General features: G+C 40.4%; 1 protein-coding gene across 1 annotated transcript; it reads left to right on the top strand.

Moving 5' to 3' along the window:
- Positions 1-25,909, top strand: DYRK4 (dual-specificity tyrosine-(Y)-phosphorylation regulated kinase 4). Its single transcript, XM_009324328.1, has 14 exons — positions 1-24; positions 3,958-4,041; positions 5,409-5,558; positions 9,947-10,082; positions 11,198-11,361; positions 11,751-11,887; positions 12,792-12,932; positions 15,016-15,154; positions 17,455-17,536; positions 19,315-19,487; positions 20,650-20,710; positions 21,259-21,388; positions 25,072-25,226; positions 25,674-25,909. Exons 1-14 carry the CDS (start codon positions 1-3, stop codon positions 25,907-25,909), a joined length of 1,812 nt encoding a protein of 603 aa, XP_009322603.1.
- The last annotated feature ends 1,079 nt before the right edge of the window (positions 25,910-26,988 follow it).

Below are 26,988 nucleotides of genomic sequence, written 5' to 3'. Positions count from 1 at the left end.
ATGCTGACAGAAATAGTTGACAAGGTGGGGAAAATGTTTATGTTCCTACTGTATTTTGAGTGAGTGAGACTGCATTTGCTATGGCTTTTTAATATATTGTATGATTTAACACCTACATTGCATTCTCTCTATGTATTCTACAGGCTTTATTCGGTTTTGATAGAGGACAGAGAGAAGGAAGTGCCCATTTAAATGAGGAGACAATGGAGTCTATATTTTATATAGTTGTGTATTTAATAATTTCTAAAATTTTAATGCATTTCTGATTTCTATGGTCAACTGGGTACAGAAAAAAATAAGCTGACATTTTGGGAATTATGAAAATGTGTCACAATTTCTGATTTTGTAGAATGCTGTATGCTCAGTACCTAAAACTCCTTATGACTGCAGACTAGGTAGTGAATGAGGACATTGTTCTGTTTCTTGAGTGATAATTGGAATTAGCAAGGTAATACATGATTTGAAGGGCTGGAATAGCAGGAGGTGATAGTTTGGGATTGAAGTGCAATATTGGAGCTGTAGGACAGGCTGAGTGCTATAGGAGTAGGACAGCCAGGAGTGAAATGGAGTGGAATAGTAACAGTTGCTGCAGTTTTTCTTTGGAGTGCATCTGCCAGAATTAAACCAGTCACAACAGTTCAGCTGTAGATCCCATACTAGATGTACAGGATTTTGCTTAGAGCAGCAGCTGATGGGTCATCTGGATCAAGACCATCAAATAAGTTACTGCGCGGACTAACTGATCGATCCACCTGCTCCCCATTCAGCCACCAGCAGGACTGTTGTAGGCACAGATCAGTTTTTCCACGGATAAAAGGTTATGCTATTTACCTATTTGGGGGAATGTTATGGGGTTGATCAGTTATTGATTTTAAGGTGTTTTGAATAAATTGCCCAAAGAGCACTGAAGAACTATAAACCCTTAATAAGTAGGTTTTGAGAAAGAGAGACAAAGAGAATCACAAATTTCCATAACTAAGAAAAGGCATGGCCATGGGCTGATGGACCCACTTTGCTTTTGCAGTGTAAAAGAAGAAATGTCCATCTTAAAATCTTGTTAATCTTTCCCCAGTGAATGGAAATTAAATGGATTCCATATTCTGGCAGCCCATCTTGGAGCTCACTCACCTGCTTCCTTAGCTCTTGCTGAGTTTTAAAGACATTTTGTGAATTGTTCCTGCTTTATTAGTAGATACAATATATTTTGACATTTATATTTAGTAATATAGACATCACTGCATAGCCTTTTAAAAGTATTGCTAACAAATAAAATGCCATTTTGGAGTGAAGACTTTGCAGTCTGTACACGTATGTGAAGTACACTGTTTCTTTGGTTTTCAGCAATAGCTGTTTCTCTCTGAAATCCTGGCTTTATATTGACTTGTAGTTAGAAAAGCACAAAGTGATTAAGAAACTGTCTCTAAATGGAGTGTAATGTTTTCATCAGCTCCAGAAACTGAAAAATAAAGTTAGCTGGGAGTAAAGTATAGATGAGGTGTGGGAAGAAGTATAACATGCACTAAAATTAATAGTCTTATTAAGACCTTGGTTCATATATCTAGTAGAGTTATGAATGTGGATCCCAGACTCATCTTCAGAACAAATGTGATTCTCCCTTGAAATGCAGGATATGTAATTTGCATGTGAAGTGTTCGTCTGTAAAAATAACTCTGGCACTGGGTTTTCCATAGATCATCTATGTAAATTCACACTGGAGGATAGTGACCACAAGGACATTGGGTGCACTGGGCAAAGTATATCATGCTCTAGGACATTCATATGTAGGGTGTAATAATCCAGTGGTTCTCTTCTGGGGCCATTTGTTGTAGTGGTGCTGGGGATGTTTTGGATTTACAGCGCATAATCCCTTACCCCTGGCCAGCTGATCTCTAGTTCCAAAGATGGGAATCACTGACTCTGTCCTGCAAAGACAGGTCTTAGTACCTTTCCTTTTCCTAATATTCTCTTCTGCTCCACAGATATCCATCAGCTTTCCTCTCAGACTGTACCAAATTAGCATAATAAGGCTAAACCCAGAGCTGTTGTTCTCATCTTGTTCTGAATCTGAAGTTTACCCTTTAAGCTTGCAGAAGGACTTATTTATTTGCAGGTTTTTTCTCCCCTGACTTTTCAAATTAAAAGAATGAGAAAATCCCTGCCGTGGACACTAACAGCACAGTTGTCCAAAGGGCAGTTTCTAGCAGGTCTGCCCAGCTTTAGTGGTTGACAGCTGACCAGTCTTCATGGTTGACAGTGAGACAGTTGAACCCGCGTGTCAGAGGGCAGCGTTTCCTTCATGTGATCGAGTAGATTTGTACATAGAGTTTTCTCTCCATATTCAGTTTGGAAGTGTCTTCTAGAGGTGTCTAATCTAACCTCATCTCCAAAGATGGAGATCCCACAGCCTCTCTGAGCACCTATTCCATAATTACAGAGCAGGATGTGTCAGAGCTATTGCACATGTATCTTCAGCTTGATCTGCACCTTTGTAGAAATGCCGATGTGCCCTGGATATATTGGGGTCACTGTATGTGCATGGATCAGTTTGTATACAAGCATCCCTCAACTGCTACAGCTCCTATATATATGCAGCGTAGTGGCACAGATGCAGCAGTCTCATCTGAGTTGTCCCTTCTTCTTCCAGGCTCAGACAGAGGCCCTTTCAGCACGGCTAGGCTGCATCATGGCAGATGTTTTATGGCACTAGCCAGTACAAAACACATTAGGTGTACTCCTCCAGTATGCAGACATATTTTCATGTGGACTACCTGAAGTCCATGACAAAGCCCTTTAAAAAGTGGTGCCCTGGCACTGATACTGGCACTGGATAGGCTAAAAGTCATTTTAAAGAGCAATGACTTTATCATCAGCAGGTGCTCTGCCCATTTAAGAATATGTGACAGGTACAGGTCATGGAAACCCCGGCTGCAAAACAGGTAAAGAATACCATGCTGCTTTATTTAAGTATTTTCAATCTGCAGCTCACATCCATAAGATAATTTTGGCTGCAAATTTGTTATTTTGAAACTCTAAATTAAAGTTCTTGGAGGCTCATGCCTCTAAGTTCCTCTGCTTCTAGAGAAAATACTGCTATTCTACCACTACAGAACTCCTATAGTGGAATTGCTGTGTCTAACTGGTTGAAGACAATTTTTTTGACTATGAGTAGAATGACATTGTGTCTCAGAGCCCATGGACAAAGTAGCACACTTGACCAAACCCAGTGGGGTTCACTCCAGCCTATAGAGGAGAGCTCCAAGCTGCTGTAGCCAGAGTTTTCAGTATCTAAATTATTGTAAAGATTTCTGCAACTCACTACAGTCTGTTATTGGACAGAAATGTACAGTGCTACTTATGATGTTCATCTTTATAAAAAAACTGCTGAAAGCACTAGTAGAATCTTAAAACATGTTGAGCTGCTTAGCACTTTCCCCATGTTTCTCTTTTTGTATTTGTTGCTAATATTATCTGTCCATTGGAATCAATGGATTTTTTCCTATATTTCAGTAAATTTAAACAATGATTTGCGTTTTTATAAAATCTGTAACACAAGTTGAATCGGTTTAATGCTGTATTAACAATGGATGGGCTCACAATCTACCTTGTGAGACAGTTTAAAGCGGTCCTTCCAAGCAGACTCACTATCTGCTTTCGAGCACATATTTAGGGATGGCAAAGGCCCCCCCCTTCCCCTCCGCTGACCACATGGGCATATCAAGCATGCTGAGAGGCATAATAGGCAAAGCAAGCTGTCTCTGCACCTGCCCACAAAACAGCTGTTCGACTGGGAGAGGAATTGCCAGAGCATAGAGCGTTTTCAGCAGCTTTTGTGGTCCTCTCTCATACACGGTGTTGGCACAGACATTGCCACAAAGGAAAGAAACGCAGAAACCATACAGAGATTTCAGGATTTTTTTCCAGAATAATTTTTATTAAAGCATCATTTCATGTTTGCAGTCTTCCCATGTGGATGCATTTTCTCAGTCTCAACTGACTGTTCAAGAGAGAGATCATCTGGGATCTAACAGAGTCTTCCATCAGGTACGTGACTCTTCAGCTGACTTTAAAAATATCCGAATGCTTGTTTTCTAAGAGACCCCTTATAATAAATGAATCTGAACAGAGGGAAGTCCTTTATTCCCTGCACTCTTCCATTTCCCCTGTAGCTGTACGACTGTCCCAAGTGCCTGCGAGTATTTTGTTTTTGCTAGCTGTTCAGTAGCATTTGAGGCATTTCTCCTGCCTAGCCACTTTTGTTTCTTGAAGCTTTCATGAAAAGTCCACTGGAATCTCAGTTCTAAGGTTTTAAAGACTTTTCCGTAGTATTGGAAAAGAACACTTATTCATTCAAGTTACATGTATTGAGAGCTTTGTTTCTTTGCTTTTTGAAAAAAATATCAAACCTCTCCTCTGTTGTCAAAAGCTTGACAAGTATGTTTCTATCCTTCGCTGATGACAAAAATTTCACACGCTTATTGTGTTGTAGCCTTAACTTTCTGGACCTTGTTCTGCACTTGATAGTGCATAGCTGATCTATTTCAGATCTATTTCAAATCATTTTTTAATTATTTGCCAAAGAAATAGCCTACCTCGAAAATTTTCTTTGCTGATAAGAGTGTGATTTCTCTCACTTTAGATATCCAAGAATATTAGAAGTCCTAACATTCATAAAACCGCATCCTTAAATGACTGACTTTAAAGAATGAGCAGTATAGAAATATTTTGCAAATAACAAATGGGAGAAGTCTGAAGGAAGGACTAATAATCCTGGAGTTTTCAAATGAGTATAAGCATTTATTTTTCAGTAAAGTTTTCACAGAGCTTGCCTTTTCCTCACTAACGAGGAGTGCAACAAAGGGGCCTAGTCAAAGTGAACTCCATGGGAAATGAGGGGGAAGGAAATATTGAGAAACCGGTGCAGGGAAGACCCTCCCACTGTCTCCACCCTGGTGTTGGGCAGCGGTCCAGTCCCAATTTCTCTTCTACCACTGGGAATAGCTAATGATCTTCCCTGCCATTTACTCTTCATGTCTGCTTATTACCCTACATATGCTTTATTTTCCCCACTCAAAGGAGTCCAGCTGCCTGGAACAGCCGTTCAGTTTCCAAGCCCAACCACCTTTTCCAGCTGAAGCAGTCACTGGTCTGATGCTGGATGGAGATGCTTTTGTGGGGAAGCTTTCATTCCCTAAAATGTGCCAGGCTGCCCAGTTGCCTGGACAAGCTCCTCCTGCGCATTAGTACAACTGGGAGCTGCCGGAGAGTATCTGCTCTTTTCCCCTTCACCATTAGGTGTCAGAAGTGAACCATACACATTTTCCAAGGTTTTAAATCCCTGTTTTTGGAAGGTGTTACACAGAATTGCTTGCTAGGTCATTATGTAATATTTACTTATGCTTTCTATTTAGAAAATCAGTCGCGGTGTTCTTTCCCTCCCACATCTGGAAGGTCAAGCAAAGCATGGTTTGGTTGCAGACACTGCAAACCCTTCCGCCCTTGAAAGCAGCCTGCCTCAGATAACAAATAAGAGCTTGCAGAATGTCCTCCCCTCTCTTCAGGTGAGTTATAAAGCTCTTAGACATCTTGCGTTTGACTGGTTAACCAGCTTCTCTCTGAGTACTGCTAAGAGTCAGTGGCAAAGTGTCACAAGTGTGTTTGTGTGTGGGAAGAGAGAAACAATTTAGTGTCAGCATTTGCATCAGTTTCTGTTTTCAGCCGTAGTTAAAGAGAAAAAAAAGGAAGAACTATAAACAGTCAAATAGATAAATTGCTTACCAGCATGGTTGTGTGTGTCTCCAGATATTTAAATGGACACTCAACATCATGGGAAGTTTTTTAATTCATCTTCACTTTTGGTGTTCCTTCATTCTCATTTTTTCACAAATCCTATGTCCATCCCCTGTCTGAACTCTTCTTCCTTTGCTGCTTCTCTCCCCAGCAAATCAGGGACCTGCACTACTCACCACCACTACTCTGATCACTCCTTTTTTCACCAGACTCAATGGAGTCTCTTTACTGAGAGACTTGACAGGTTCTGTAGGGCTCCAATATGAAGTCTTTTCAGATCTCTTGCACTGGAAGACCCCATACGATGCATTTTGTTTGGGAAGTCAAGAGTCTTCTCATATACTTTGACTTTGAAATTGGCAGCTTGCTACTACTACAAACTATTTAATTCGGTTAGGGGAGTGTGTATCATTGGGCGTAGCTACAAGATGCAAAATAGCTTGAATGATGAGGTGGAATGGGTTAGTCTCCAAAGTAATTTAAATTTTCTTTAAAGCTTAATTCTGTGGCCTTCATAAGTCAAAGCTGCACTCAACTCCTACAAAAGCCAATGATTAAGCTTTGCATCTGAAAATGAACCATCCCTCCATTTTATTTTCTGTGAAAAGATTGGAGCCAAGCGTTCTACAGAGGTTTTTTTAATTCTTTAAATTGAATTTATAGACTTCCAGAAGAAGCTGTGTGAACACCCATAAAAAAGCTTTTTGCTTGGCTTAGATATGCCAGGGAACAATAAGCATTTCAATCTAGAGAGCATGATTATGTGCTGTCTGTTTTGGAGACCTTCTTTGTTTACCCTTCCCTAGAAATAACACAGCATTGCTGAACTGAGGGAGCGTGTATTGGAATGGGCAGAGTGCAGTTCTCAGGCTGGGGCCTAAGAATGTTTCTCATAATATCTAATCAGCATTTCCTGTGTTGCAACTTGTATCCATTAGCCACTGTCCTAGGACCATGCACCTCTGAGAGGAGTCTGGCGTTCCTTTCTCTATACCATCCTGTCAAGTGACTAGACACAGTAAGGTCACTCCTGAAGCTTCCTCTTCTGCAGGCTGAACAAATGTATATACTGCAACCTCTCCTTCTACATCATGTGTTCCAGGCTCCTGACCGTCCCCTGACCTCTCCCCTGAATTCGCTCCAGTTGGTCACTGTCTTTCTTGTACTGGGAAACCCCAGACTAGACACAGTACTCCCAGCGTGGCCTCACAAATGCTGAATAGAGGGGGAGATCACTTCTCCCACCCTGCTGCCTATCCTTTTGCTAATACAGCCCGGGATGTTTCTGGCCTTCCTTGCTACAAGAGCACGCTGCTACCTCATGTTCAAGTTGTTGTCAGGCCCTTCCCTGCAAAGCTGCATCCTTTCAGTTGTCCCCCAGCCTGTCCTGTTGCATGGGTATATTCTGTTCCAGGTGCGGGACAGCATTTGTCTTTGTTCAACTTTAGAAGATACCCATAGCCCATTTTTCCAGCCTGCTGAAGTCCCTTTGGATAGCAGCCCTGCTATGGTCTGCAGATTTGAGAGGGTGAACTCATGCATTATCATTAATAATGATCATTATTAATGATCGTTAATAAAGACACTAAACTGTACTGGCCTTAGTATTGATTCCTGAGGGATGCCGCCAGTAACCAATAGCAGTCCTTGGAACCTGACCGTCCAGCTGATTTTCCACTCACATGATCCATTTATCCAGTTCGTATCTCACTCTTTGGGCTTCTAGCATACTGTGGGAGACAGCGTCACAGGTCTTACTGAAGTCAAAGTATACAACATCCACTGCTTTTCTCTCGTTGGCCAAGCCAATCGTGTCATCAGAGAAGGCAATCAAGTTGTTCAGACACCATTTGCTCACAACTTATGTTGGCAAATCCATACTGGCCAACTGGCAATCCATACTGTTCCAAATCAACTTCTTGTCTTTCGTTTGGTTGGAAATGGCTTCCAAGATGAATTGTTCCATAGCCCTCCCAGGGACTGAGGTAAGGCTGACCAGCCTGTAGTTCCCTGAAGACTTCTTGCCCTTTTTGAAGGTAGGTGTGATGTTTGCCTTTTCCAAATGGTCAGGTACTGCTCCTGATTGCCGTTGACTTTCAAAGATGACAGCGAGCTGCCTTGCAATGACATTGGCCAGCTCCTTCCACACCCTCAGGTACATCCCATCTGGTCCTGCAGACTTAGGTATGTCCAGCTACTTAAGTGATTCTTAACTATCTTCCTCTAGTAGGTAATGCTTCTTTACACAAACGCTACTTCTAGACTCAGGGACTTGGGAGGCCTGAGGCCAAAACTTACCAATGAAAAGCATTGAGTGCCTTGGTCTTTTCCAAATCCTTGGTCACTAGGTCCCAAATTCCGCTGGGCAGTGGGTTCACATTTCCCTTACCCTTCCTTTTTTGCTGGTGACGTACTTACAGAAACTGTTCTTAACGACTTTCACATCCCTTGCTAGCTGCAATTCCAGCTGAGTTTTGGCTTTCCTAAACATGCCTGCATGTTCAGGTAGTGTCTCTTGCATGCATCCCAGATAACCCATCCCTGCTTCCACATTTTTTGTGCTCCTTACTGTGTTTGCGCCTGGTCAGAAGTTCCCTTTTCATCCACGCTGGCCGCCTTTGCTCAACTTTCTGCATGTTGGAATGGACTATTCTTGTGCTTTAAGGAGATTGACTTTGAAGATCAATGAACTCTCCTGATTTCCTTTGCCCTCGAGGGCAGTCTTCCATGGGTTTATGATGGGAAGATCCCTGAAAAAACAAACGTTGCTTTCCTGAAGATCAGGGTCTGTAGTTCTACTGCTTGTCTCATTTACTTCTCTGAGGATTTTAAACTCCACAATCGCATGGTCACTGCAACCAAAGCTGCCCTTCCCCTGACCTTCACATCCTCAACCGCTTGTTCCTTGCATGTGAGTAACAGGTCCAGCAGTGCATCTCAGGTCACCTGCATTAAGAACACAGTCCAGAAATCTCCCAGAATGCTTTTGCCACTTCAGCAGATATTGAGGTGACTGAATTACCCCATGAGTGTCAGGGCCTTTAGTTTATGATGGCTCTTCCCTGATGTACCTAATTAAAAGCTGTTCTCACTAGGTTAGCAAAGCTGTTTGCAGACGCTCTTGCCCTGCTTCATCAGATGGATCCTGTTTCTGCTCAGCAGTTCTTGTTCCTCATCCTATGTTCGTAGAAGCCATTGCCCTCTCTGCAGCTTCAGCCAGGTATTGATCCGTTGGATGCATTGTAGCCAGCTGAGTCTTTTCCCCTCAATGAAGGGATTGAGGAGAACATGGCCTGGGTCCCTACACCCTACATCCTTATCCCAGAGCACACTGTCTTTTGTCTCCTTATCTGGCTCTCTTTTATCTCCAACCCTCCATCATCTCTCCATGGCTTGATTCTGTAGTCTGTTCTTTGTTTTCTGATTCTGGGAGCCCTGAGAATCTGCATGTGCTGGGATCTTGATGACCAGTTGATATAGGTGACATCTGTGTATCTTTTCTTCTGCAATTTGTTCCTTCAAGTGCTCCTGCACCCACACAGGCCCATTCATTCCCCGTTCATACCAATCTTGATGTTTCTGTTGCAAATGTGTATGTGTGCAGACCTAAGATGGTGTCCCTACAGTTCTGTGGGCTGCACAAGCGATCTCAAGGATTCAAGCACAACTCTCCAGTGGATATGCCCACACAGAAATCTGACATGGATAATGCCTATTATAATATCTTTCCTGCGTGTTGTACTAGGAAGACCATACTCAGACCCTACCCTAGCTCATGCGAGTTACTGCAACTTAATCAAACCATGGCAGTTTGTAGCATTTATAGAAAGTGAATGCCCATGTATTGAATGAACCTGGAAGATGAACTTCCTTCTCTTATTTAGAGATTTATCTTTCCATGGTCCAAGAGCCTCTAGTGCTTATTGGCAGAATTTGCTCTCTGGGTAAAAGTAGGGCGTTCTAGTCCCCAGGCATGCTTGTTCTGTCTCAGCACAAAGTTGACACTCAACAAATCCAAAATAAATATCTTGCATCTTTGCCTTTGGGATTGTAGCATTCTTTAATACATTTTTGTATATATTTATATAATTGCAAATCAGCTCAAAGTTCATGAAAATATCTGAAAGCAAAATTTACCTTTTTTTTTTTTGCTTGGCAGGAAAATGGAACTCAAGGCAATTTTTCCCAATTTAACCTTCCGGACAGTCTTCCTGAAAGCAATACCAGAGCCCAGACAAAAACATCAGAACTGGAAAGCACCAGCATCAGTGTCAAACTGCCTATGACAGCTTCAGGTAGAATATAAGGGAGCATGCTAAAAAGACTGGAGTGACAGGCTGCCTGCACAGATAGGGAGTGTATGCAGTCAGGATAGTCAGTGGCCAGAGGTCCCATGCTAAATGCTCTCTGAAATATTTAACTAAGAATTTGGAGGAAAGCAACATGGACGGGCTCGATGATTTCTACAAAAGAACGTATATTTGTCTAAGACTTATGACAGGTCACGTAGGTGACAGCAATATTCTATTACAGTGATAAAACACTTTTCCCACTTGTTTGTATCTGTGTCACGTGTTATCTATGTGAGCTAAATTGCATTTTGGGAGTTCTCAAATCCAGAAAGTTTCTGGCAGAGTTAATCTATTTTTAGAAGGAGTCTAGGAAAAAAAAGTAAGTAGCGGCCTTTTGCTTTGAAATGATTTAGCATCCCTGCATTAGTGGATGAAGATCTGCCACTGTTTAACAAAACACTCACATGCATGCCTAGAGAACACATTGATTTGTAATGCTACCGTCTGATTATTTATCTAGATTTAAATGATGTAAGTGGAGGTGTTAGGGTAACTGTAATGTTTCTATGCAGGAAGCATCTGAACTAGGAGAACAGCAGATTTGGGCCCCATTTAATTCCTAACCTCATACATCTGAACTTGACATTTTCTTTCAGAAGAATAAGTACTTGAAAGCTTTGGTTAACTAAAGCTTACTGCCATTTTATGAATATGACAATCAAATCAATAAAAACATGCCTTTTTTTTAATGTAAACTATGAAGCTTGCTGAAGCAGATAGACAACAGATGGGATTTTCAAAGACATCTATGTACATAACTTTGCTCAGAATCAAGTAACTTTTACCTAAGCTCTCTTAAAAGTCTTGCTGACAGATGATGAATGCTTTGTTGAACATAATACTGTAAGTCAGAAAAAGAAACATAAATTTGTGCAAAATGTCAACGTTACAGAATCATAGAAATGCTGGTTGGAAGGGACCTTTAACAGTCAGCTACTCAGCCTCCTTGCTCAAAGTGGCATGCTCTACTGTAAAATGTTCCATTGTAAAAGCAATTTGCTATCAGGTTTCTGACATTTCATTGATTTTTGGTTTTATATTCTTTTTTTCTGATTTAGAAGCCTTGAAAAATTTTAGAAACCAGTTAACAGTCTATGAGCAAAAAGAAATTTTCAATTATACAGAGCTGTGGTTTCTTGGGCTGGAAGCTAAAAAGATTGAAGGTTTGCCTGAAACCCAGAATAATAATTGTTACGATGATGAGCATGGTTCCTACTTAAAGGTAAGTGGAAAAGTTATGGTATTCATTTTCAGCTCAAAAAGTTTGTAGTGACTGTCTGCCAACTCTTAAGTGATCTATGTGAGATAAATGTTGTTTCTAGAAGATAAATATTCACATAGTGAAAACAACAGTACCAATCCCTTTAAAGCTCAGAAGAGAATCCTAAAGAGAGACCCAATTTGCATCTCATTCAGGACTGATGCAAGGTAGGTGGATCAATGAAGCATGCACTTGTTATTTTCTCTGTCACCCTTGTTTAATGTAGACTTCACTTGCTACCAGTCCAGCATCTTTCAGACAGTAAACTCACACACACCTGAACTACTAAAGTAGTAAAGCCTGATCTTTGTTGTACTATCTGAATCTGAACTATTTGTTTTCTTTTGAAGGTTTTACATGACCATATTGCGTACCGATATGAAGTGTTGGAGGTGATTGGGAAAGGGTCATTTGGGCAGGTGGCTAAATGCTTGGATCATAAAACCAATGAATTAGTGGCATTGAAAATAATAAGGAATAAGAAAAGGTGAGACATCTGTTGACTTTAAATCAGTACAATCAGCTCTTTGTTATATAGGCAGTGACAATCTGGGATAATGTGAACAAAGCAAAATCAACCCCCCTGTACATCAGGCTTTCATTAAACACAGTGAGAACAGAGTGAAGAAAGGTGATGTCAGGGCCTCAGAATTGGCCTGGACCCAGTGGAGACACAGTCTATGAAAGCAGGCACAGTTTTTCGAGACTCACAAGGAGGTCTCTGTATCCGTGACACAGGTAACCAGCCCTGCATTACTGAGAGCTGAGAGCCTACATTCCCCCCCAAGACTCCAAAACCACAGGAGTATGCTGGGAGGCTCCAGTTGCTCATTTTAACATGAAAAATTCTACACTGTGGACCTAAGCAACCTCTTCTTGTTATGTGACTGGTTACAAATTTTTAGTTGAGTTTAGCTTGAACCAGAGTCAATGAGGCAGATGAGAATGATGCTGTTGACTCCAGCAACAGAGTTTTAGCTGTTCAGGTTTCCCCCTCAGTGAACACTACATGTAAAGATGCTCTTCAAAACTGTCTTACTGTGGTAGGTGTGAAATATGGCCCTGTTCAAGTAAATGGAAACATTCCTATGGATTTTGAAAGCACTAAGATTTTACCCTGGATGGTCATTTGAGGCTGTTTTTCATTTAAATATTTTTTTCAGACAAGTCAAAATAACTACTCTTAAATGCTATATAAGGCCAGTATGTTTAGACTAGGCAACAACCATAATGAGTCAAAGTTACAGTAGTTAACAGGGGTGAATGGTGAATTTTTAAACATTGCCCCACATGTTGAGTTTACAGTAAGATTGTGGTGTTTGTAACATTTGTATTGCTACAAATGCTAGATTGAGTTAATGTTACCATTCCCAAATCCTGTGATATTTCAGATTTCACAGCCAGGCTTTGGTAGAAGTGAAGATCCTTGATGCTCTCCTGAAGAAGGACAAAGATGATACTCACAATATCATCCACATGAAGGAATACTTCTACTTTCGCAATCACTTCTGTATTTCCTTTGAACTGCTGGGGTAAAGTATACTTTCCTTTACACAAATCTTAAGGAACATTATAGATGTTGTGCCTTACAAGCTTTAATTTTTATGCCTTAGAAGAATATGCTTCTCTTGACGTTACAAGAAAGGAATACTCTTTAAATACAGACTGTATAACTGAGTCTTTGGTCACCAAAGGTGAACTGAAAAAGGCCCCGTTCAGACTTCTCACAGTCAATGACATGATCCATCCCCTGTTTTCTGTGCTGTGTATTGAAGTCTTCTTCCCTGAAAGACCTAAGGGGAAAAGAGTAAAACAATGAATTCGTGACTGGTAAACTTCAGGGTATATGAATATGAATAATATTAAATAACTAAAAAGTATAGCTGTTTCTTGCTTTCTATGAATGTATGCTGCAGGACACATCTTAGGAGGAATTTTGGAGAAATTTTAGGGAAGTCAGACCATTTTATTAGCCAGCCTCCTTGTAATCAGGGCATCAAACTGGAATTACAGAGGTTATCCATGGTTCCTCGTCCCTTAAAGTAAAGCCTCCATTGCTGCACGTGTTATAGCCCTTGCTGAAGATTCATCATCGTATGGAAGGCTTGATCTCAAACAGACCTAAATTCATTGCGTTGCTGCATGTGAATCTGTCACTCAGACACACAGGGATAAGAGTTGACTCCTCCTCTCCAGGGAAGACACAGACTATTTTTTTCAGAAAGCTGCTATGGAAACTTGTAGAAAAAATTCATGGGATAGCCACTATGTTCAGCTCTTTACAGAAGAGTTGAAGACTGGTTGTCATATGAAAATATTTTTCTGGTGAAATTTTTATTGCTTCTAAAATATAGTGAAACCCCCTTAATTTGTGAACGTTCTTCTCCATCAAGTCCTGGTAACTTCATTTACTTCTGAAGGAATGGGCCTTGCCTGACACCAGTGGATGCACAAGCAGGGAAGTTGTAGAAACTGTAGTAGCAGAAAGCTACAGTTGTTTATGTCACTGCAGGCGCATGGGGTCCTGCTGAGGACACCTCTTGAGATCATACTGCTGAGGACACACTTGTGCATCCCTCCAATAGCCACCATCCCTGTGGCCATTTCCTCCTCTGAAGAATGACCGCACGTTAAGCACACAGTACTTGTCAGGGCGCAGCCCAGGCTGGGGGGGTCCCTGGGGCTCTGGCACCGGGAGCTATGGGGACTCCCTCGAGTCTGTCAGGGCAAGCCCTGGCAGCCAGGAGCAGGGCAGCTGGGGGGCACCGGGGCAGCCCCAGCCCTGGGCATCAGGCACCTCCTTGGGGACAGGGACAGGCTGAGGCTGGGCCAGGGCATAGGCATATGGGTGGGCCCAGCTCGGCAGGGCCCATAGCAGGGCTGTGGGAAGCTGGAGACCGGCCCTGCTGTGGTGTCACTGGGGCAGGGGCTGATGGCCCCAGGGGGCTGACATGGGGTCCTGGGCCGTGGGCAGGTGGGGGGAACCCCAGCCTACTGGGCAGGGCAATTGGGGCTGGTGGTGCCCTCAGGGTCTCAAGGCAGTGTTCACATATTGCCAACCACACTTGGCAGAAGTTAGCAACATCATTTAATGCCCTACTGGAAGGAGATAAGATACGATGGTGACAGGAGGGATATAAAAACCCAACGAGACCTGAATTTATGGGGGTATTTATCTAGAAAGATTTACTGCTGATTAAAGACTTTTTAGACAAAAAGGATTTACACAAGGTGCCAAAGCGAAGACAAATGAGACCAAAAGGAGACTGAAGCAAATTTATTTCTCTCAGTTCCTGAATGATAGTTGTTCTTGGTGAAAATCAGCACAGCTGTATAACATAGCACTGAATTTAGTAGGCAAGCAAGTCCACTGACATTATGTCTTCTTTAGATCTGGAGGCTCAAGGAGATATTTGTGCGTTTACATGCAGAACAGCATTCTCAAGGAGGAAAATAGCTAAGCCATTTTCTTCTGCCTGAGTCCTCCCTCATGTAGGAAGACAGGCTAAATACTCTCTTAATACGAGGTAAACTAATCATGCCTTTAAAAATAAATTCCCTAATCTCTTTTCTGCTTTCTGTCTTCTTCGTCTTCCATCCCCACAACCCCCACAGAATAAATTTGTATGAGTTGATCAAAAAGAACAATTTCCAAGGTTTCAGTTTGCCTTTAATTCGACACTTCACTCAGTGTGTGCTGAGATGTTTACAAGTGCTCTACCAAGAAAGAATCATTCACTGTGATCTGAAGCCTGTAAGTACAGTGATTTCATAACCTGTTATTCTGTACAGAATTCATTAGCTTCATCCTATTTTTTACTGATTGAGAGGAACTCTCAAAAGAATCCTTAAAAGCCAGCAGGGTATTGGTACAGAAGCTGTAGTTTATTTCAGACTGTATTAGTACTAGAGTCGAGTGATTCTTTCCATTGATTCAGTACATTCACTACAGTATTATACTTGATTTTCTGGTTGCCAAAATCTAGGCAAATATGAATCAAATTCAGGTAATGACTTTTTGCTTAGAGAAAGAAAAGAGGACTTGTGAAATGAAGTATTTCAATATGAGGGACATTATAATACAAGGAGATATTCACAAGGCAGCCTGTTTCAGGTTATCCTGTTAAGTCTATTTAATGTCCTATGCATAACTATAAAATTAAGTAGCCTAGTCAATGACAAAGCAATTCTATAGTACAGTATTTAGGGTGCTCACCTGTTTCTGGAGGAACACCTGTGATCCAATTCCTTTTTTTTTTCTGCTAAGCATTCATGCTAGGTGAAACATTTCCATTCTCCTTAAGCCCCAAACTTAAATTTTTGCAATTTTCTGAGATTTCTGAAGTATTTTAATTCTATTTTCATTTCAGGTGAATGTTTCTCTTGATTCCTTTTTCAAAACGGCAAATGAACCAATAAATAAATAAATAATCTCTCAAGTAAAAATGCTAAGGATTAAATTCTGCTCTCACTTTGCTTAATGTGTCTTGACTCAAAAGTCTGAAGAGTCACATACTGTCTGTACCCGTTGTCTTGCCAGACATGTTGCCGGACCAATTTGCAGTGAGAAGTGAGGCTTGCAAGATAACCAAAATATCTTAATCAGAAACAATTAGCCCAACAGGAAATCTGTTTCCAGGCAGCCACTGACAAGGAATGAGGTTGGCAAGATTTATGAGTGTAGTCTGTATTTAAATAAAGTAACATATTAGTGAACATTTAGTGAGTTAACTAAAAGAGAATTTTGTTCTCATTCTACAATTGTACAGTTTCATGAATTTAATTTATGTTGCCTGAAACTCACATCTGTTATTCCATCTGCCTCCTATGATATTTCTCAACATAAGGTAGAGTATGGAGTTTCTCTTGACTTCATGCTAGGTAATCACTGCCCCCAGAACCTGGTTTTGCAGTTCATCAGCTCCCCTGCATTATGAGAGATTCAGTATTAGAGGCAGAGTCCTATTGTGAGCATGAAGGGATAGTTAGCTGCAGAGAGAGGATGCTTCTTCCAATAACAGAACAAAGAGCATCTGGGTAGTGGAAGTCAGTCCTTGCCTTGACTTTCATCAGTAGCAGCTTCTCCCTCTTGTCACACACAGTATTTCTTTATGAGTCTGCTAATTGCCCAAGAAACTACTTTGTCATTATCTGGCATCAACTTGGGAACTGCTCAGTCCTTCAAAGCTTTGGCGTATAATCACTTTAAAACTGGTTGATAAAGGTAGCCATCTCTCTGCTGAGAAGTGGAGAAGACTGTATGATCAGAAAGGAAATCAAAGGAAATCCTTGATTTAGATAGATCTTTAATGAGGAAAAAATTGAACTCTGCAGAAGAGAGCTGATATGTTTACTCATCAGCACAAATGTTCCTGAGCTAGCTGTTTAAGAATCACTTTTCAAGCTGGAATTGGAGGCACACAGCGCTGTACCCATCTGCACCCAGCTAATAATCCATAGGGCCCTACTATTTCTGTTCATCGCTACCTTGGGATCTCTGCATCACATTGTTGTGAGGTGGGGAGAGGCATGCTTACAGGGAGTCTGGAGAAGGCTGAAAACAATTGAGGGAAGAATTGTGAAGTACGACTCATTCATGGGGCAGGGGTTTCCTGTGGTTACAAAAAGGATGATTCTGGTTAATTTAGCACAGCTTGCAACCAGATGCATTTTGCCTTTACTAGATTAACAACAATGAGTTTTGGGGCACTCACTCTGCTCACACAGCAAGCATTCTCACTGGCTGGTGCCTTGATGGCACCACACACTGCACAGTGCAGTGGCTTGGATTGTACACGAGGGACTGGTGTCTCTGTCTAGCTAGCCTTCAAACTAGGTACCTTTACAAATCTCCCCTCTGCTTTGGTAAATTGCACATTATTGCATGCCTACTTGTGTTAGCAAATGCATTCCCAAGGAAGTTGTAGTTTGAAGCTTTTATTATGCAGCTAAGTGTAAACCCAATGTGTTATGCATTGCTTATTTTCCAAAGTGTTCACTAACCTAATGTGGTGTTAAAACCCTGTTTTCCCTGTGATTTTTTTTTCTCTTTAGGAGAACATATTATTATACCACAAAGGCCAAGGTTCAGTTAAAGTTATTGATTTTGGATCAAGCTGCTATGAACACCAAAGAGGTTTGCAGAAAAGTCAAGTTGATGTAATTTTCTTAATAAGCTTTCTTAATTTTAAATAATGTGGAAAAACTATTTCTTTGGTTGAGCTAATATAGTGACCTATGCCCCTACTTAGAATCTGACGAACTGTTCAGCCACTGGTAGTGGAACAAATACTGGTAGGAGACAAGTAAGATGTTACCACGCTTTTTCTTTGTCCTAAGCCAGAACTGCATTTGCATTTGCAAGAGTGGTTAGCTGAAACAGGCCTATGAGGATAATCCCAATACTTCACTTAACAAGGAGGTTATCAGGTCCAGAGAGACTTTCTCAGTGGGATGGTTAAATTATAATTGGTACTTTTTGGATTAATACAATGGGGGGAATGGGAACTATGCTTTTAGTTTAGAAAGTCTAAATTAAGTTTTATTTTTTTTCCATCAGAGATTTAAGTAGAATGTACAGGAGGTAACAAGAACAAAATTTGTAAAGGAGAAATGAATGTATAAAAACTCACCTAATAATAAATCTTAACATTACTAGACATATTGTAAAGCAAGAATGATACTACCATCAGGAATGAAAATATCATGTGTTAAAAAAAACCCCAAACATAACAACAAAAACCAAACCAAAACAAAACAAAAGAAATAAATCTGCACTGCATTTTATTAACATAGAAAAACAAAGCTAGTCTTAAACGGCTCATATTTTTCCTATGAAAGATTGATATTTAAGCTGAGCCAAACCTGTTCATCTATATTTTGGCATTCAGCCCATTAGATTTACGTTCCAGTTTTGTAGGAGTGGGTAATCATTTTAGGTTTGCCCATGTTTGAGTAGAATGTAGTCTGAGATGCAGCCTGAAATATTTGTGGAGACTAACAAATTGAAACACAAAACAAGTGAAAAGAAAGATGGAGCATGACTGAGGAGACTCCGTCAGCTGAAACAAGAATTGGTACAACCTTCAAGTTAGTATAGGATTGGAGAGTAGAAAACAAAAAGTCAGCTATTTATTTGGGACAAGAATGACAAAAAGCAGACAACAGTTATACAGTTGGTCAAATGCACAAGGGCACAGATTGTCACCACAGTATTCTCTAACTGTACAGACTTGGTGAAATCACATACTGTGCAGCACTTACTTTTCAGGGTGCTTTTCTTCCAGAAAGATGTTGAATACGTAGGGATGCAAAGAAGTGCAGAAATATAAACAAAGTGACCATCAGAGAGGTAGGAATAAGAAGATAAGAGCTTGCATGCTGCAATCCTGTTCAGTTGTCTGAATGACAAAAGAATTAGTTTACTCACTGTGATGAATCCAAATCTTGGAATGAGATCTTTTGACATCTGCTGTGGGGCTATAATGCATTAACGGGGAAATCAGAAGGCAGTAGGAGATGTTCCCTAAGTATCAGTGAAACCAGTATTTCCTACAGTGCAAGCCTGTGATAATGAAGAACTGTTGATTGATGCAAGGGGAAGACCTCCAAATAGGAAAATGAACACGGAGTAAGCTGAATCACAGCATTAGTAGAATAATTTCTTTCAGTAAAACTTGTTGAAGAACAGTTTACAAATAGAATAGCGGAAAGCATATCACCCACTGATTTTAGGATGGAATTAGAAAAGGTTTTCAGAGCCTATGTGAGCAATCCTGTAATGGCAGCTAATTATGGATAGAGTAGATATATGATGCCTGAATATGTATTTCACTTTTCTGTGAAATCTGGAATCTACATTTCTGTCCCATTTGTGACATTTTGCTTCTTGTCTAATTTTCTGTTTTGTTATAGTGTATACCTATGTTCAGAGCCGGTTTTATCGCTCACCTGAAGTGATCCTTGGCCATCCTTATGCTATGGCTGTTGATATGTGGAGCTTAGGCTGTATCATGGCTGAGCTTTACACAGGCTACCCACTGTTTCCAGGGGAAAATGAAGTTGACCAGCTTGCCTGCATCATGGAGGTAACTTTTGGGATTGTCTTTTGAATTACACACTCATTTGATAAACTACACCGCCAGCAACAAAGAGAAATGTCAAGAGATGATGTAATATATTTGTCTATGGGCTGGCCTTTTAGAGGGAGGTTTATTACAGCCAAAGGGCTTTTTGAAAGGATGGGCTCTAATGCAAAAGTGTTATTTCCATTTCATGTGCCAAACACTGCTTTGTACACTCACTGTCTTGCTTCTGAAGGAAACATATTATACTCTGGTCAGAATTTGTGTGGAGAAGCTAGAACAGAAGAAGTGTATCTAAGGGGAGGGAAAAGCAATCCAATTATAACAGGCTCATCTTCGCTTAGAAATCAAATATGTGTTGGTTGAATTGGATCTCCTTAGTCCAAACTCCTGCTGAGAGAGATATTTTTGCTAGCATTTGATTAGTCAGCTGCGTCTTTGTCAAGCAAATCTTGAAAACCTCAAAGGCTTGAGTAGAAACTCTCTGGGTGACCTACTCAACTGCTGCTCTACTCTTCTGGTGAACACATTTTTCCCAATAGTCACCCTGAACTTTTCAAGCCACAATTTGTGGATGTTGCCCCTTCTTATACTGTCTGCCCCTACCAAGAAGTTTGTGTCTGTCATCTTTGTAACTGTTTTTCAAAGAGTTTTAGGAATGTACTGTGACATCTCCTACCTCAGATCACCTACCCAGTGCAAATGTTAGAATAGGTGCAAAACTGCCCCATGAAAGCAAGTTACTTAGTTACTCCATACCGATCACTAAACTTCAACCTGATGTTGAACTCAGCCCCTGAGTTCTGATCCTTCTAGTGCCATGTTAGTTTGTACAAGATTTTTCAAAGACAGCATCTCTCCACGTGGCCTCCTACATGTGTCATTAACAGAGATGCTTGTTCTTAGAGTCTTCCGTGGTAGTGAAGATCCCCGTGTCATCCCTTATAAGATCACATTTTCTATGTAAGAAATCTCTAAGAAATCCCTTAATTCCTTCCACAATAAATGGCACAAGAGGAAATGGTTTGAAGACATTTCACAGTAAACCGCTACATTCAGCTTCTTTTCATATGAAGGAGGGTGAAATACCTCGTCTCTCCTGACAGTTGTTATGTATGTTGGTGAAATGAAGAGTAACTCCATTAATTCATTTTCTGTGTTGAAGGTATTGGGTCTTCCACCAGCTGATTTTATCCAGGCTGCATCAAGAAAGCGAACATTCTTTGGTAACTGCTTCTGATTGTTTTCCTTGCAGGATTCTTCCCTGTTAGTTAATCACTAGTTAATATCACTGGTAGAGAGTAGGGTCAGAGAACCTTAGCTGCTTCTTAGCTGGCAAAACTTCTTTCAGGAAGAAGTACTGAGGAGAAGCAAGGGTAACATGAGGCCTACTAATGAACCTAGTACTGTGCTCTTCGTGTTTTATGGACCTCTCATTGCCAAGGGACATGATAGGGAAGGGACTGGGAAATCCATTCCACTGTTAATCCTTCAAAATATTATTGCTAAAAGGAACGCAGTGGGTTTGGGGATTAAATTCATGCCCCTGGGTATAGTTTGGTTTTGGAAATTACACAAAATGAACAAAAAACACAGTGTAGGATGCAGTCTCTAGGATGCAACCAATATTGTTTGCCACAATGCTGGCAGACTATCAGTCCAACAGGGCAAAACCAGAGTTAGTGGGATGGATATGGGTACTGTTTTTGCAACTCTTAAAGATTTAGTGAGGATTTTTAACATAATTTTTTGAGCATGTCTTTATTTTTTTAAGATTCCAAAGGTTTTCCTAAATCCATAACTAACAGCAAGGGAAAAAAGAGATGCCCAGACTCCAAGGATCTAAGCACAGTGCTGAAAACCCATGATGCTGGTTTCTTGGACTTTCTGAAAGGATGTCTAATGTGAGTTCATTGTTTTGACTTATATACAGCAAGCTAGTTTTGACTTTGCTTTCATCCTCTTGTACCTTTAAAATCTTTGTATCTGTTGGGGTTTTTTGGTTGGTGTTTTGTTTTTTTTGGGGTTTTTTTGTTTTCTGTTTTTTGGTTTTTTTTCCTCATGGTAGCATTTGGATAACTATTCTTATTCAGAGCTTATTGCAGGGAGAAATCATTGCACAAAAAGACTATATGGGATTAGTCCAAGGTACAAAAGAAAGGTGACATCATCATATCTAAAAGCAGATCTTCATCTTTGGATTCTGGAGACTAAATTATAAAAGCAATGTTTTTTACCAATTGAGGCCTTTGTATTAAATCCTTTCTGTTTTATCTGAGATAAAGGTTCATTCAGATAATATAGATAATGGTAATGCACTGTCCCAAGGCAGTGCATATCTGGAGATCAAAGTTTGGTTTTGTACTTAAATCTAACTCCCACTCCAGTGGGAAGAAAGTCTTCCAATTTCCTCCAGCAGAAGTTATATTTGGAGCTGACTTAGCCGGCTTGAATGGCTTGACTATATTTTCTGTGCTAGCCCTTGGAATTGGCGATCAGGTGATACCCTGTGGTATATGTATGAAAACAGTTCTGCTTCTTTGAATATCTGCTCACAAAGATCTTGCTCTCTGCGTGCATGTTCCCTTGGGTGAGATTAGACTCTTTTCAGTTCCAATACCTTAACAGAGGATAAAAAGGCAAAGTACATTCAGCCATGTCTCCACCCCAGAATCAACGGTATTGTTTGCTTGCTTCTTCTTGACTGTGGTAGTCAGTGTGGAGAATTACTTAGCACAGTTACCAGAGTGTTACCTTGTAGTTTGCATGCTGATTTAAGCCCTTTTTCTCCTTATCATAGTTGTACTTATTTTTCATTGACAGCAGTCACATTGCACATTTCAAGAATTATTTGATACACTGTATTTTTCCATTCTCTTGGCTGGAATAGATTTTTATAAATCACCAGAGCTCAGAATGCAAGAAGAGTCTAATATGCCTCAGATCCCGTCATTTCTAGGATAAACTGTTGACTTTCCTCCAGTCAAGGATTTTGTTACTGAATACCTAGTATGACAAGTGGTCCACAGCTGTTTTCTTAAAGGAAACTGATCATTTGCACATTTTTGTAAACCGCTAAATGCAAATAACATGTAATTGTTAACAGTCTTCACACAAGGTAGAAATCCCACAGATTCTCTACGCCAGAATATCACAGAATTATCAGAGAATAATTTAGGTTGGAACTCATCTAGCGCACCCTCCCACTCAAAGCATATCAAACTTGGAGCAGGTTGCTCAGGACCTTGTTCGGTAGGGTTCTGGGTATCTCCAAAGAGGGAGATCCACAGTGTCTTGGGGCAACCTGTTCCAATAGCGAACAACACTGATGGTGAGAGTGTCGGTGGCAAAGTGTCTATGTGTTTGTGTGGGGGAAGAGAGATGTGATTTAGTGTCACCAGGTTATCACCCGTCATCACAAAGTAAATGGGACTTTTTAATGAATGAATAATAATACAATATAATAATGTGGGAGAAGCAAAACTATTTTGTGGTTCAAACATGATCATGTGTCTTTTCCAAGGCAGTGAGGTTACTAAGCATTTTGCAGGGTGGGACTCCATGGACCCTGCTGATATGAGGTGTCATATTACTAATAGGTCTTTTTGCTTGGGAGATGGTTGCTAATGAGGTTTTACTCATCCATCAAAATAAAAGACTGAGCATGCAGGAACAAACTTTTATCTGGTTGCCTTAAATACTGACCTCTTGCATAGGTGCAGTAAGGCTTTCAGGGTGAGCTTGGATCCTAATTTGTACTGTGTAACGGCGGCAGAAGCTGGTCCCATACCTTTTCCAGTGTTACCTGTATCTTATGCAAGGCTAATATTTTGTGTCTTCTTTAGCACTGACTGTCAGTTTCTTTCTAGCAGTTCAGTAGTACTTTCCTAAAGAAATCCATGCTAACTTGTGGTTACATGAAATAAAAATAAATCATCCCTCTCTGTTTCACAAGAAGGTTACTTTTAATGTTCTCTGCTTGCTAAAGCTGTATGAATCATTGATCCATTTTGGTTTGCTGGCTGAACCAGAACATTTAGGAAATAATTTCAGTGAAGTAAAAAAACCTGTAAGCAAGTCATTTCAGGTCACAGAGAAAAAAAATGTTGTATATTGGGATTGTTTAAATTTTCAAAGGAATGAAGTAAGGTTTGAAATGAAAACTCTTTTTGAGACAAAAAAGAATTTAACTATTTTGTCTTTTTCAGTTGCCAATCTGTGTCTGCCTAAAGCAGCCTGATACATTCGCCATGACTTCACAAATAGTTTTGTTTGACCTGTATGCACCTGTTTTGCAGATGAAAACATCAGACCAAAAAAAAAATACACTCTGCTCTTTCAATGACAAGAATATCTTTTTTTCCTATATTGTTTCTGTACAGTTCTGGACAGCACTGAGATTAGACAAAACAGAATGAAGTAGTCTGCAACTCATGTAAAGATTAGTAACAGAAATATTAGGATTGCTATGGATGCAGTACGAATGGAAATGCATGTGTGTTTAAGCACTGGAAGAAGCAGCAGAACAGGGGTTGAAAGAATGGTGTGTATCGGTAACAAAGGACAGTGCTCCCAGGACAGTGCTCCCACCTGTAAAACTGGGGAGCATGTTGTCTGTGTCACAGCCAGGAAGCCTGCACTGTGGTGAGACCACAGCACAGGTGACCAGAAGCGAAAAATCTCAAACCTCCAAGCATTTGCATGGCAACAAGGTGGCAGAATATCACATATGCTGTTCATTTTCCTGTTAGCCCCAACGGAAAACAAACATATGTTCCAAAATGCGAGGAAAAACAGACCATGAGTAGCTACCTTGCCTAACATTTATGGAGACTGAAGTCAGCAGGGTTCTGATTTGAAGGACCATGCCCAAACAGCAGGTGACTCCTAAAGGACATAAAAGGTCTGTCAAAAGACGAGTATATCATCACCAATCAAGAAGAACCCCAGCCGTGATGAGGACTCAGTAGCTGACAACCCTTGTCCTCTGTGTGACACACAAGTGGTCTTGGCCAGGACACTTGTGAGTATGTGGGTGTGAGAACTGAGTGAATGAAACCCGTGAGAGGATAAAGTCAATGTAGAGATTTTGGAAAAAAAAAAACCACCTTTCATTTCCATAATAAGATCTCACATAAGTTTTGTTACACTAAGTCTCTACAGTAGTTTCAGGTGGTGCAGTTAAATTAGGGAAGACATATCTTTTAATGAATTACCCTATGTCCCATTTATGTTCCCTTTCTTGGATTGACAGAATGTGTAACAGGTAACATTGACAGAATGTGAAAACCTTGTAACAAACATTCAGTAGAGTCCCTACCCTAATAACACTGTGAACTGCATATTAAAAATGGTTTGATGCTGCAGAAGGTTTGATCAGTAAAGCACACAGTGCTGAAGTAAACAAGAAGTTTAGAAGGATGGAGAAAAGCACGTAAGATTTTTCCTTGTTTTCAGTCAAAATTCTTTTGTTTCAAAAAATGTCCTCATGACATGACTTTCAGAAGGCAATACTGAATCTTTTGGCTTAAACTGACTTTCAGTTAGAGCTACTGTTAAATAACTATTTGTCTATCATGGATTTAAGGTGGGAACCTGCCCTGCGCATGACTCCCGATGAAGCAATGAAGCATGCATGGATCCAGGAACCAAAAATATACAGAGCAAAACAGAAAACACAGACTTCAAGGAAGCTGAGTGATGCCTCTTTCTCTACACCAGAAAAGAAAAAAGAGAATATTCGTAAGCATGTGCTACCTGGAGAACTAAATGCATTTGTATCAGTGTTTGGTATTTCTTTATATTTAATATAATCTGTCTGAAGTAAGGTGAGGTGATAGTACACAATGTGCAGATAATGGATGGTCACTGGAATGTAGTGGATAGAGCCACTATTTCTCACTTCTGTAGAAACCCATTACTTATGTTTTATAGCGGCTGCCAGCAAGAAGACTGGCAGTACTAAAAATTCACATAGAAAGATCTTTTCCCTACTGACAGGAGAATAGTTATGGCATCTGACACCACACCATAGTCCACTTCACTTTCAGAGCAAAAGAATGCATCAATGGTGGTTGTAAGATCCCAGAGAAAATTTTCAACTGATTTTTTGTGAATTTGTGGCCATCATGTGTTTACCTGCTGCTAAGAGTCTGCAGTCTTACCCTATCATTTTATTTATTATTACAGAAAATATCTGGAAAGATACAGCTGACAAAGTGAAAAGTGAACTGGCTGAAAGACTGACTTCCACTGTGCCCTCCACAGGCACAACAGAAAATGATGTGCAGAACACAAGGAGACATGTTATTCCAGAGAAATATTTGGAGACCCAAATGGAAAAGCCTATAAAAAATGATCAAGCAGAACACAGTCATGAAACAGCTCTTCCAAAAAATTCTCTTTTTTTCCCCCCAATTAAGTAATACACAGCACAAGCAGCGATTGGTTCAGTTACATACTTGGTATATTTTGTAGGTATTATTTGTACTCAGGAATATAAGCTGTATCTGTCTGTACATGGGCTGTGCACATTGTAAGTATATTTAATGTTCATTCTACCCTGAAATAGTCCAGGCAACCAAAACAGAATTTGAAAACCATTCCTTTTCCTCATCTACACCCTTGTTGTGATCAGAGATCCTTCACAACTAGCAGCAATAAAATGGAGACTGTAGAGGTACAGAGTGGCTTATTCTTGATGTTATAATAGACCTGAATTTTAGATTTTCCTGGAGCTAAAAGAACAAATGCATTGACTGAAGAATCTGAATCCTTTCACTTACATCAGCGTAAATCAGGAATAATTCATGGATAGGATTACTGGATTTACTTCTGCATAAAAAATATGAGAAATCAAACCCAGCAGCTTCACGTTCCTCCTTCTCTATCTCCCACTTTTTTATAGTGAAGCACTGGATGGAAGCCATTGTTACACCTTCTTAGAACATTTAGAAGTGTAAATTATGTTCTTTAGCTCTTTAGCAGCAACAAAGAACAGTGGCATTCTGGGCCCACCTCTGCAGACACTCCACTCAGTATTCACATCAACAGGAAGGACGGATTAAAGGAAGCTGTTTTGATTCAGGGAAATTGTCCTCCACAGGAAGTTTAACTTAATAGTCTGAAAAAAACAGGGTTTTATGACTCCTATGATTTCTGTTTAATTAATTTAAACATTTAGCTCTTGGACAATAGACTGTCTTTTCATTGCACCCACCTCATTATGACTCTTACTTTACCGTGGCTTATAGATAGTACCGCAATATAAAAAGAAATAATGAGGAACTTGTCCTACAAAATACAGCTGCTACTGCAGCAGTGACATTGCAGTAGTCCCAAGAGAAATAGGTGTTTGTAGATGTTAAGAGTCACCATAACAGCAAACTCCTGCAGGCTGTTTGTGCAAAAGGAAAACCCAAAGGATATGAAAATGGTCCTAACACAGTTCTAATAGAACAGTGAGTAAACAAGCCATCTGACAGGGTACAGAGGTGACTGCACG

The sequence above is a fragment of the Pygoscelis adeliae genome, unplaced genomic scaffold (genome assembly GCF_000699105.1).
Source record: "Pygoscelis adeliae isolate BGI_AS28 unplaced genomic scaffold, ASM69910v1 Scaffold65, whole genome shotgun sequence".
NCBI lineage: Eukaryota > Metazoa > Chordata > Aves > Sphenisciformes > Spheniscidae > Pygoscelis > Pygoscelis adeliae.
Note: the sequence above shows the minus strand (reverse complement) of the source record. Positions and strands in the feature narration are given on the sequence as shown.